The sequence below is a fragment of the Gorilla gorilla genome, chromosome 1 (genome assembly GCF_029281585.2).
Source record: "Gorilla gorilla gorilla isolate KB3781 chromosome 1, NHGRI_mGorGor1-v2.1_pri, whole genome shotgun sequence".
Classification (NCBI taxonomy): Eukaryota; Metazoa; Chordata; class Mammalia; order Primates; family Hominidae; genus Gorilla; species Gorilla gorilla.
The window spans coordinates 54,407,459-54,418,229 of record NC_073224.2 but is presented as its reverse complement, the minus strand read 5'-3'; the positions used below and the strand labels follow the sequence as shown (position 1 = coordinate 54,418,229).

General features: G+C 42.3%; 1 protein-coding gene across 12 annotated transcripts in view; it reads left to right on the top strand.

Moving 5' to 3' along the window:
* The first annotated feature begins 4,510 nt into the window (after nt 1-4,510).
* PPP1R12B (protein phosphatase 1 regulatory subunit 12B) overlaps nt 4,511-10,771 on the top strand; it is a 237,926-nt gene continuing 231,665 nt past the window's right edge. For 10 of the 12 annotated variants that reach the window (XR_008673551.2, XM_019028846.4, XM_019028839.4 and 7 more), the window contains exon 1: nt 4,512-4,966. Coding sequence is in view for 9 of the 12 variants with exons in the window: in XM_019028846.4 (XP_018884391.3) it covers nt 4,676-4,966 (291 nt within the window). In the remaining 3 variants the exon portion in view is untranslated. Of the gene's footprint in view, nt 4,967-10,771 lie in introns of all 12 variants that reach the window. The other 2 variants (XR_010135054.1, XM_063709525.1) reach the window with 2 other exon arrangements.

Here is a 10,771-nt window from a genome sequence, read left to right as displayed (position 1 = left end):
TATAAAAGTATAAAAATTGTATTTTATTTTTATACAGTAGTATTTGTCAGGATTTACTCACTAGTATATGAAAATATATCTTATTTATTTATATTTTTTATTTTTTTGAGACAGGGTGTCACTCTGTCGCTCACTGCAACCTCCGCCTCCTGGGTTCAAGCGCTTCTCCTGCCTCAGCCTGCCTAGTAGCTGGGACTTCAGGCGCCCACCACCATGCCCGGCTAATTTTTGTATTTATAGTAGAGACGGGGTTTCACCATGTTGGCCAGGCTTATATTTTCTTTAGAATAGCATACTTATAGCCAGGTGCAGTGGGTCATGCCTGTAATCCCAACATCTGGGGAGGCCTAGGTGGGCAGATCGCTTGAGCCCAGGACTTTGAGACCAGCCTGGGTAACATGGCAAAACCTCATCTCTACCAAAAAATACAAAAATTACCCAGGCATGGTGGTGCATGCCTGTAGTCCCAGCTACTTGGGAGGCTGAGGTAAGAGGATCACTACAGCCCAGGAGGTTAAGGCTGCAGTGAGCTGTGATTGCACCACTGCAAATCTAAAGTGAGATCCTGTCTCAAAAATAAATAATAAATAAATAATAAAGGAATGGAGTACTTATTTAGGAAATTTAAATTACCATACTTGTTTAATGAGCTGATTGTGTAAGTTATTCTCAGAAAGCCCTAGTTGGGAAAGATGTTTTAGAAAAAATAGGATTTCGATTTGAAAAAACTTTTCAAGTCATTAGAGGTAGATGAATGTTTTCATGGCATTTTTTTTGGCTGAGCCTGTAAAATTAATTAGATTATAATAATTATTACTACTTTCAATAATCATATAGCCAGAAGGTATAGTCCTCTATCTCCAAGTAGATATGCACTTAAACGATCCAAGGAATTTAACTACTTAAACTTTTCTGTAAAATCTCCAAAGAAGGTATTACACTCTTACTTCCACAGGAAAAAAAAGAAAAGAAGCAAATAAAATAGGTATGGTAAGGAAGTACTTCTGGCTTCCTGGAACTTCCTTATATTGAGACTGAATTCTTGGCTGGGCGCGGTGGATTACGCCTGTAATCCCAGCACTTTGGGAGGCCAAGGCGGGTTGATCACAAGGTCAGGAGTTCGAGACCAACCTGGCCAATATGGTGAAGCCCTGTCTCTACTAAAAATACAAAAATTAGCCGGGCGTGGTGGTGGGTGCCTATAGTCCCAGCTTCTCAAGGAGAATTGCTTGAACCCTGGAGGCAGAGGTTGCAGTGAGCTGAGATCGCACCGCTGCACTCCAGCCTGGAGACTCCGTTTCAAAAAAAAAGAAAAAGAGACTGAATTCATGTTGAAATTTAAGCTCAGGCTGGGCATGGTGGCTCACACCTAAAATCTCAGTACTTTGGGAGGCTGAGGTGGGAGGACTGCTTGAGGCCAGGAGTTCAAGACCAGCCTGGGCAAAATAGCAAGACCCGTCTCTACTTAAAAATAAAATAAAATAAAATAATTTTATGTGCCTATAGTCCCAGCTACTCAGGAGGTAGAGGGAGGAGAATTGCTTGAGCCCAGGAGTTTGAGCCTGCAGTGAGTTATGTTGGCACCATTGCACTCTACCCTGGGTAACTCTGTCTCCAAAAAAGAAAGAAAGAAATTTAAGTTCATATCTCTTGGGAAAGTAAGGATTTAACCTGGAGTGGGTCAATTTTAGCTTATTTAAACAACTGGAACCAGATATTTTTTGCTTCCTAATTCGGAATACAAAAATAATGCAGCCAAAAGAAGCATCATTATTGATCCCTGAAAAATTTACTCCAGTTTAAAAATCCTTATTAGAAGACCAGTATGCCAGTAAAACATAAAGTTATATATATATAGGAGCAGCTATCATATACGAGGAACATAATATTGAAATGATGCATGAGGACTGTAAATAGGATTAGGCTTCTAGCTGAGTATTCTTACCTATTTGATTTAATATCAATTTTTCTTTTATCCTTTAGGGAGAGTTCTATTTGGGAGCTTGTGGGCAATAGTAATTATCAGCAAGAGGCTGAATTGGAATAAGAGGAGGTCCCACTGTGATATGTTACAAAGTAAATCTCATGAATAATTTTTTTTTTTTTTTTTTGAGAAAATCTTGCTCTGTCACCCAGGCTGGAGTACAGTGGCGTAATCTTGGCTCACTGCAACCTCCGCCTCCCAGGTTTAAGCGATTTTCCTGCCTCAGACTCCTGAGTAGTTGGGATTACAGGCACCCGCCACTGTGCCTGGCTAATTTTTGTATTTTTAATAGAGATGGGGTTTCACCATGTTAGGGTGGTCTTGAACTCCTGACCTTAAGTGATCTGCCCGCCTTGGCCTTCCAAAATGCTGGGATTACAAGTGTGAGCCCTCGCGTCTGGCCAAGAATTTTTAATTGCAATAAATGATGAGACATGACAAGTTCTATGGTGGCCATAAATAAATGCATGTAGCAAGGAAAATGAGGTTACATAATGTATACATTATTATACCTTGATTTTCCTTATGTACATTGTTATTGATAGTACACAGATTTGACATAAGGTTTAATTAGTATTTATAATGTATTTAAGAATATCCTACTAAAGCATATGGTGGGTAGACACAGTATTATTAAACATAATATTTTTTACATTTATATGTCACTTTTCATTTGAGGCTTTCAATTCAATAATTAATTGTTTCCTCAATGTATGATTTCCACTTCATTTCAGGGGAAATTGAGGAACAGGCAAATTTTCACATGACAGAATATAATAAAGTTTCCTTTTACAATACCCCAATCATTTTGCAACATTTTTTAAATGAAAAATTTTAAACATACAGAAATGTTTAAAGAATCTAATATTTGCATATGTACTCTTTCATTATGGGTAACACATTTAATTATATTTTGTTCAGGGCTAGAGGACTGGAGGTTATACTTATTAAATCAATCGGACTGGCCAGATGCGGTGGCTCATGCCTGTAATACCAACACTTTGGGAGACTGAGGTGGGTGGATCACTTGAGCCCAGGAGCTCAAGACTAGCCTGGGCAACATGGCAAAACCCTGTCTCTACAAAAAATACAGAAGTTAGCCAGGCATAGTGATGCAGGCCTGTAGTCCCAGCTACTTGGGGGGCTGAGGTGGGAGGATCGCTTGAGCCTGGGAGGTTGAGGCTACAGTGATCCACGACCATGCCACTGCCCTCCAGCCTGGATGACAGAGTGAGACCCTGTCTCAAACAAAACAAAACAAAACAATCGGACAGATACATGTTTTATAACCCAGTCTTGGTGAATATAAAAATGTTCTATTTGCTACCTTAGGAATTTAGTATGATTTACTATGCTTGATAGTATCTTTCTCTAGTTTTGAAAAAAAAAATCATGGGCCAGGTACAGTGGCTCAGGGCTGTAATACCAACACTTTGGGAGGCTGAGGCAGGAGGATCGCTTGTGTCTAGGAGTTCCAGACCAGCCTGGGCAACATGGTGAGACCTTGTCTCTACAAAAAAATAAAAAAATAGTGGGTGTGGTGGTGGGCACCTGTAGTCCTAGCTACTGGGGAGACTGAGGTGGGAGGATCGCTTGAGCCCAGGAGGTTGAGTCTGCAGTGAGCCGTGATTGCGCCATTGCACTCAGCCTGGGTGACAGAGTGAGACTCTGTCTCAAAAGAAAAGAAATAAAAATCATGGAAGACATCTATTCTGTCTTGTAAAAATTTAAGATATATGAAAAGAGTAGAGGAGGAGGAGGAGGGAGAAGGAAGAGAAATTATTTATTGGGATCCAATATGTGCAAGATAGTATTAGGCATCCTTGCATGTATTATTTCATTTGATCCACATGACTACCCTGTGAGATGTTATTCCCATTTTACACATAAGAAAACTGGCTCAGAGAAGTCAAGTAATTTGTCTACGGCTGTGAATTCAGTTTAAATTCACAGCTTAAACTCTTTTCACTACATCTGAATGCATCATTTTCAAGATCTTTTCTGGGCCTGGAGTAAGTTGACAGTATTTATGTAAAACATGTAATACTGTATCTGTATGTATGCTCCTCTTCCCCACGCTCATTCACATTTACCGTGATTAATACATATGTTAATAAATCCCTAGACTTAGAACTAGGATATAGAATCCAGTCGTTTAGGTACTTAATGTTTAGTTCTCTCCTCCAGAAAACAGGAATAATTACCGCCTTTTTTCCACTCCAAAGAATTGATGTGATAATTAGGGAGATAAGATTAGTTACTAGTCATAACAAGAATAAACTACGACTCCCAAAATGCCCAGAGGAAGAGGCTGACGCCAGTCCAGGAGACAGTTCCAGCTTTAGGGCAAAGGTGACCCCACTGGGTCCCGTGGCGAAAGAGAGAGCCGCCGGTCCTCGCCTTTTTTCTGATGCATCCAGGGATTTGTAGTTCCCTTACGGCCGCCAAGTGCACTTACGGCAGGCCTCTTACTACGAGTCCCGTGATGACCCGAGGCCGAGCAGCGCCTGCGTATTGAAGCCGAGGGAGCGTGCGGGCGGTGCTACTGGCGGGAGGAGTAAAGATGGCGGCGCGAGGGTCTCCGCCCTCTGCTCCGGGCTGAAGCGCTCTGAGAGAGGCGGCAGCGGCAACTCGAGCCCCAACAGTAATTAAGTGTTGATAGTTTTGGCAGCAGCTGCCGAGGCCGGAGCAATGGCGGAGCTGGAGCACCTAGGAGGGAAGCGGGCAGAGTCGGCGCGAATGCGGCGGGCAGAGCAGCTTCGGCGCTGGCGGGGCTCGCTGACAGAGCAGGAGCCTGCGGAGCGACGAGGCGCGGGGCGGCAGCCGCTGACCAGGCGCGGGAGCCCCAGGGTCCGCTTCGAGGACGGTGCTGTCTTTCTGGCCGCCTGCTCTAGCGGGGACACCGACGAGGTGAGAAAGCTTCTGGCAAGAGGTGCTGATATCAACACGGTCAACGTGGACGGCTTGACAGCCCTGCACCAGGTAACTCCTTTCTTGGTCTTAGAGGCGTCCAGTCTCCTACAGATGAGCCTTTGACCCTGCGAGCCACCCCATGGGGAGTATCAGTGTTGCCGCCGACTCCTTCTGCTTGGACATTGACCTTTTGGGCTAATCGGTTTCATTCTTGGCCAGCTTCCTCCACTAATCAAGTCTTTTTCTGACCCCAGGGTCTCTCTACCTGAAGGAATAGCGTCACCCCGCTGCTTGGTCAGTGTTTGTATTTCCCTCCACCTACTTGTGTTGTCATGGTTACTGGTGATTTTTGTCCCTGGTCTTATCCCTGTAGATTAGTTATCTTCACTTATGTCTGGTTGGCGTGCCTGCACACCGCGTCACTCATAGGCACAGTGTCATTTGTTTGATGCCCTTTCAGAAAATTCAGTTGTTGTGTGTCCCCGTTATAGAATATCTTATATCACTTAAAGAGTAAAGCCCTTTACTGGGTAAAGACAAGCAGGTCTGAAACCACACCTCTTGTTTTGTTGATTTGTAGTACTTCAAAACAGTTTGTGTTGCCTCTAGGCTACAACTCCTAGAACACCCCGGACCTCGTTGTTTTAGGTATCTTAACTTTCTTCTCAGCAGTGCTACCTCCGTGAGAGCTTCCTATGGAGAACTAAGTTACTGAATTACTTCCGTTTGATACTTATGGAATAGATTTTCTATTTTTCTATTTTTTTTTCTAAAGCGCTCTATAGAAATCCCATGCCCTATGTATAGCTATACTATATGGATTGTGGATAATCTGTGCTTGGTAACGACACCTTCACTTCTATCACCTAATGCAGCAATATTCTCTGTCTACTGACTGCCATGACTAACTACCCCTCTCTCCTCAAATGGAACTTCATCAGTTATTTTGGTGAGCTGAGAGCACCGGACACCCACTCTTAATCTTTTGTATTTTTCTTCTTCTGCCGTCTGTGCAAAGTGAATGTGTTGGCATGAGAATCTATTTCTAAATAATAACTCAACTTTGTATCAGACCACTTCCCTAAATATATTTAGCCGATAGCTTAAAGTTACTTCTATGTTTGCAACCCTTCTATTTCAGGTAGAAGAAACTCTTTCACCCTATTTTGTACCCATTTTTTTTCCTGCTGATAATATTTCCCCACCTAAGGTAGTAACCAATATTTGTAGAGTGCTTTGCTGTTTGATTTCATATGTCTTACCCCATGTGAGTTTCAGCAGTGATCCTTTGAAGTAGGTGTGGCAGGTAGTGTTGTTATTCTCATTTTACAGATGAGGAAACTGAAGCTCAGGAAAATTATTTGTGCAAAGTTAGAAAGTAAAGAAGTGGCCCATAGGCATGGATTTTTCAGACTTATGTCACAGAGATCTATATCTCACTTAGTAAGGAGCTGAATGTAAAATGAGATAAAAGCTAAGAGAACCACATTAAATTCTAAACTTTAAATTTCTGAACTCTTTGGGAAGGTGAATTCTGGTTTTTCTTTTTCTTTTTCTTTTTTTTTTTGATTCGGAGTCTCGCTGTGTTGCCCAGGCTGGAGTGCAATGGCGAGATCTTGGCTCACTGCAACCTCTGCCTCCCGGTTTCAAGCGATTCTCCTGCCTCAGCCTCCCGAGTAGCTGGGATTACAGGCACCTGCCACCATGCCTCAATAATATTTGTATTTTTAGTAGAGACGGGGTTGCACCGTGATGACCAGGCTGGTCTCAAACTCCTGACCTCAGGAGATCCACCCTCCTTGGCCTCCCAAACTGCTGGGATTATAGGCGTGAGCCACTGTGCCTGGGCTAGTAATCTATTGAAATAAGAGAAGAAGGGGATGACAGCTATGGATTTTTTTTTAACATCTATAAATGCAATATAAGCATTCCTTTCAATTTATAGGGCTGACAAGGAGTTGAACTGAACAGGTATACTCAATTCTAGACAAATTCAGCTAAAAATTAAGCTGCTTAAAGATTTGAGGTCTGTTGAGAAACTATATCTTTGAATCAAGACAACGGGCCTTTATTGGCTTCAGAACATTACAAGTCAGTTTCCGAAGAGTTACAGTGTGTGTCTCCATGACTGGGAGAAGTTTTTGTTGTTGTTGTTGTTGTTTAAAAAAAAAACAAAAAACAGTGTCTCACTGTATCTCCCAGGCTGGAGTACAGTGGTGCAGTCTCAGCTCACTGCAACCTCCGTCTCCCAAGTTCAAGCTATTCTCATGCCTCAGCCTCCCAAGTAGCTGGAACTATAGGTGCCCACCACCATGCCCAGCTAATTTTTGTATTTTTAGTAGAGATGGGGTTTCACCATGTTGGCCAGGCTGGTCTCAAACTCTTGGCCTCATATGATCTGCCCGCCTCGGCCTCCCAAAGTGCTGGGATTACAGGCATGAGCCACCGCACATGGCCGACCTGGAGAACTCCTAAGGTACATAAAAGACTATTTTCAAATGGGAGACTGGAGCTGTTGGTAGCTGAACCACCTACTTTACAATGGATTCACCTTCTGTGAAATGGAGAGTGAGTGGTACAATTATCTGAATTATTTATTTAAAATGTCCATTTGTTATACAAGCACAGTATAAATTATCTGGATAATTGCTTCTTTTCTCTCTTTTGGCCATGGCCACTTGACCAACTGTGGATTATTGTCTTGGCATGTTAGAAGCCCCCAGATAATACTGGGGGACAATTTTTCTCCTCCTACAACGTCACAGTAGATGATTTGCACTGCAGCTTGTGGTGCCTTGATGCTTCTTTTGGACTTAGAGACCTTCTTTCTTGGCAGCCTTTGCTGAGACCACGAGGTGCTTGAGTCAAAGATAACAAGCTCCAGGGGGCCTATTAATAATACTTGAATTAGACTGGGATAAGAAGTATCTCAAAGGTTAGACCAACTCTGATGAAGGACTTGGAAACTGATGCAGACTAAATTTCAGTGACTAAATTAAGATTTGGTGTGTATGCATGTGTTGTCCTAGAGTCCTTAACAAGGTATTAATCTGATTATAGAACCCTTGAAAGCATTTGTTTGCTCACAAAGGAATTTCTGTTTCATTTGCGTATACACATTGTAAGGCCAGGAATATTTGTTAATAATTCTATGTGGAGTAGTACTTTAAAATTTTTCTTTTATTTATTTATTAAGTTTGACTGTTAGCACCTATCTTGATATCCTTAGCATTATAATCTTAGGTACTGTAGGCCTAGATACATGATATCTACCAAATTATTGCTGTGGGAAGAGCCAAGTGCCTACTTTCAGAAAAGAGATTTTTCTAGGATTTATTAAAATGAATGCTTACTTACTTCAGCATGTATTACGTTGACTCTTAAATCTGTGCTGAGTGTGATGAGGGATGCTGGATGTCAGTCACCATAGGTCTTGTCTCTTAGCACGGTCTGATCAGTCTTCATCTGGAGGGCTACCAAGGAGATTAGAATAATTCCATACTTGACTCAGAAATTCAGACTGGCGGCCGGGGGCGGTGGCTCACGCTTGTAATCCCAGCACTTTGGGAGGCTGAGGCAGGTGGATCACGAGGTCAGGAGTTCGAGACCAGCCTGGTCAACATTGCAAAATCCCGTCTCTACTAAAAATACAAAGATTAGCCTGGTGTGGTGGCGCACACCTGTAGTCCCAATTACTCGGGGAGGCTGAGGCAGGAGAATCGCTTGAACCCAGGAGGTGGAGGTTACAGTGAGCTGAGATCACACCACTGCACTCCGGCCTGGGCAAAAGAGTGAGACTCCGTTTCAAAAAAAAAAGAAAAAGAAAAAGAAAAAAGAAATTCAGACTGTCTTTGTAATGTGCAGGGTCCAAATTTGGACCCTCAAGGTCACACCAGACTGGAATTCAATTTGTAGTTGAATAAGCCTTTGTCATTCTAGAGTTGCCTCAGTCTGACGCTGTAGACTTAGGGAGGCTAAAATCACGTATTTCTCAGGAAGAGAGATGGAGATAGGAACAAGTGAGGGGAGGAGGATAGGCTGAGCAATTTATATTCAGACAGAGACAGAAGATGAGTAAGATGAATGTGTGTTCAGTTCAATATAAAATAGTATATTTTGTATGCTAACTCATATGGTAAAATAAAACTTGTGCTTTTAACCTTTTCTCTTTTATTCTACATTTATTACTCATTCCTCTCCTGGTTCCACCTATGAAGTTACTTTTGCCTTACCCTGAATATTGATGAATTCTGCTTAGTGTCAGGACCCATGGCAACATAGGATTCAGAAAAATCCTGTTTGCTCCTTTATTATTGTGCATCTAGAATAGTCATCTATCCTGAGCCATTTTAGTAGCTTACCTCTTCAGATTGCTTAATATGTTGCATCAGACTATGTTGGACCTCAAAGCCATATTGGGAAATTCAGCTTTTTGTCTGTGTTTTTTTTTTTGAAAGTATAAATAAAAATGACTTTCATTTGTTCCGCAGAATTTCTTCCCTATTCTTCTTCTTTGTGTGTGTGTGTGTGTGAGGCAGGGTCTTGCTCTGTCACCCAGACTGGAGTGTGGTGGTGTGACCATGGATCACTGCAGCTGCAACCTCTCAGGCTCAAGTGATCCTCCCCACCTCAGCCTCATTAGTAACTGGGACTACAGGCACACCCCATCATACCCAGCTAATTTTTAAAATTTTTTGTAGACAAGGGGGTCTCACTATGTTGCCAGGGCTGATCTTGAACTCCTGGGCTAAAACAATCCTCCCCGCCTCGGCCTCCCAAAGTGCTCGAATTACAAGTAGGAGCCACCACGCCTGGCCTCTCCCCAATTCTTAAACTCCTGCTGAATAACTGTATATCACCATTTGGGCTTTTAGAATCTTCTACTCTGTGAGTATTTTGAAATAGGCAACCTGTCAATATATATGGATTAAGCACAATTCTGCCAAAGGTAAGGAGTTGGACCAGTCTTGTTGTTAACATAAAACTAAGTAGTTTATTTTTTTCTTTTAAAATATTTTAAAACTAAGTTATACTTTATATACAATAAAATTCACTCTTTGTAGTGTAGCATCCTATGAGTTTTGACAAATGCATACAGTTGTGGAACCACCACTATAATCAAGATGTAGAACGTTACCCTCAAGATTTTTTGTGCTCCTTGGTAGACAGCTCCTCCCACCCTCAGCCCATGACAGTCATTCATCAGTTATTTTGTCCCAATAATCACAATAGATGGAGGCTGAGGCAGGAGGATCACTTGAGCTCAGGAGTTTGAGACCAGCCTGGGCAACATAGCAAAACCTTGTCTTTACAAAAAAATAAAATTAGCCAGGCATGTTGGTGCATGTCTGTAGTTACAGCTACTTGGGAGGCTGAGGCGGGAGGATAGATTGAGTCCAGGAACTGGAGTTGCAGTGAGCCATGATCGTGCCACTGCATTCCAGCCTGGATGACAGAGCGACACCCTGTGTCTAAACAAACAAGAGCCACCATGCCTGGCCGTGTTCCACTATATTTTTCTCTTTAGAGGTTTTCTTAGATTCTTAATTAACAACTAATATTGAACGTCTAAATGGTAGATTGTAAGTCTGTACTAGAGTATATATGTGGTATAATTTCTGCCCTCAAGGAACTAACAGTCAGGTTTGGAAACAGATAAATAAAAAAAAGATTCCTTTTAGAGTTCCAAATTCTATGATACCCTGGAAAGGATGTGTTCCTAAGTGGAAGGACAAACGAAGGCAGTCCAGGATGGTAGAGCAGCATGGGTGAATAAATAGGAATGAGTGTGGTGTGTAGGCAGAGGACGCTAGGAAATCCTAATGGATGTGTTTGAAGGGTTAGAGATGAGAGAGAGTCGGGGTGACATCCTAG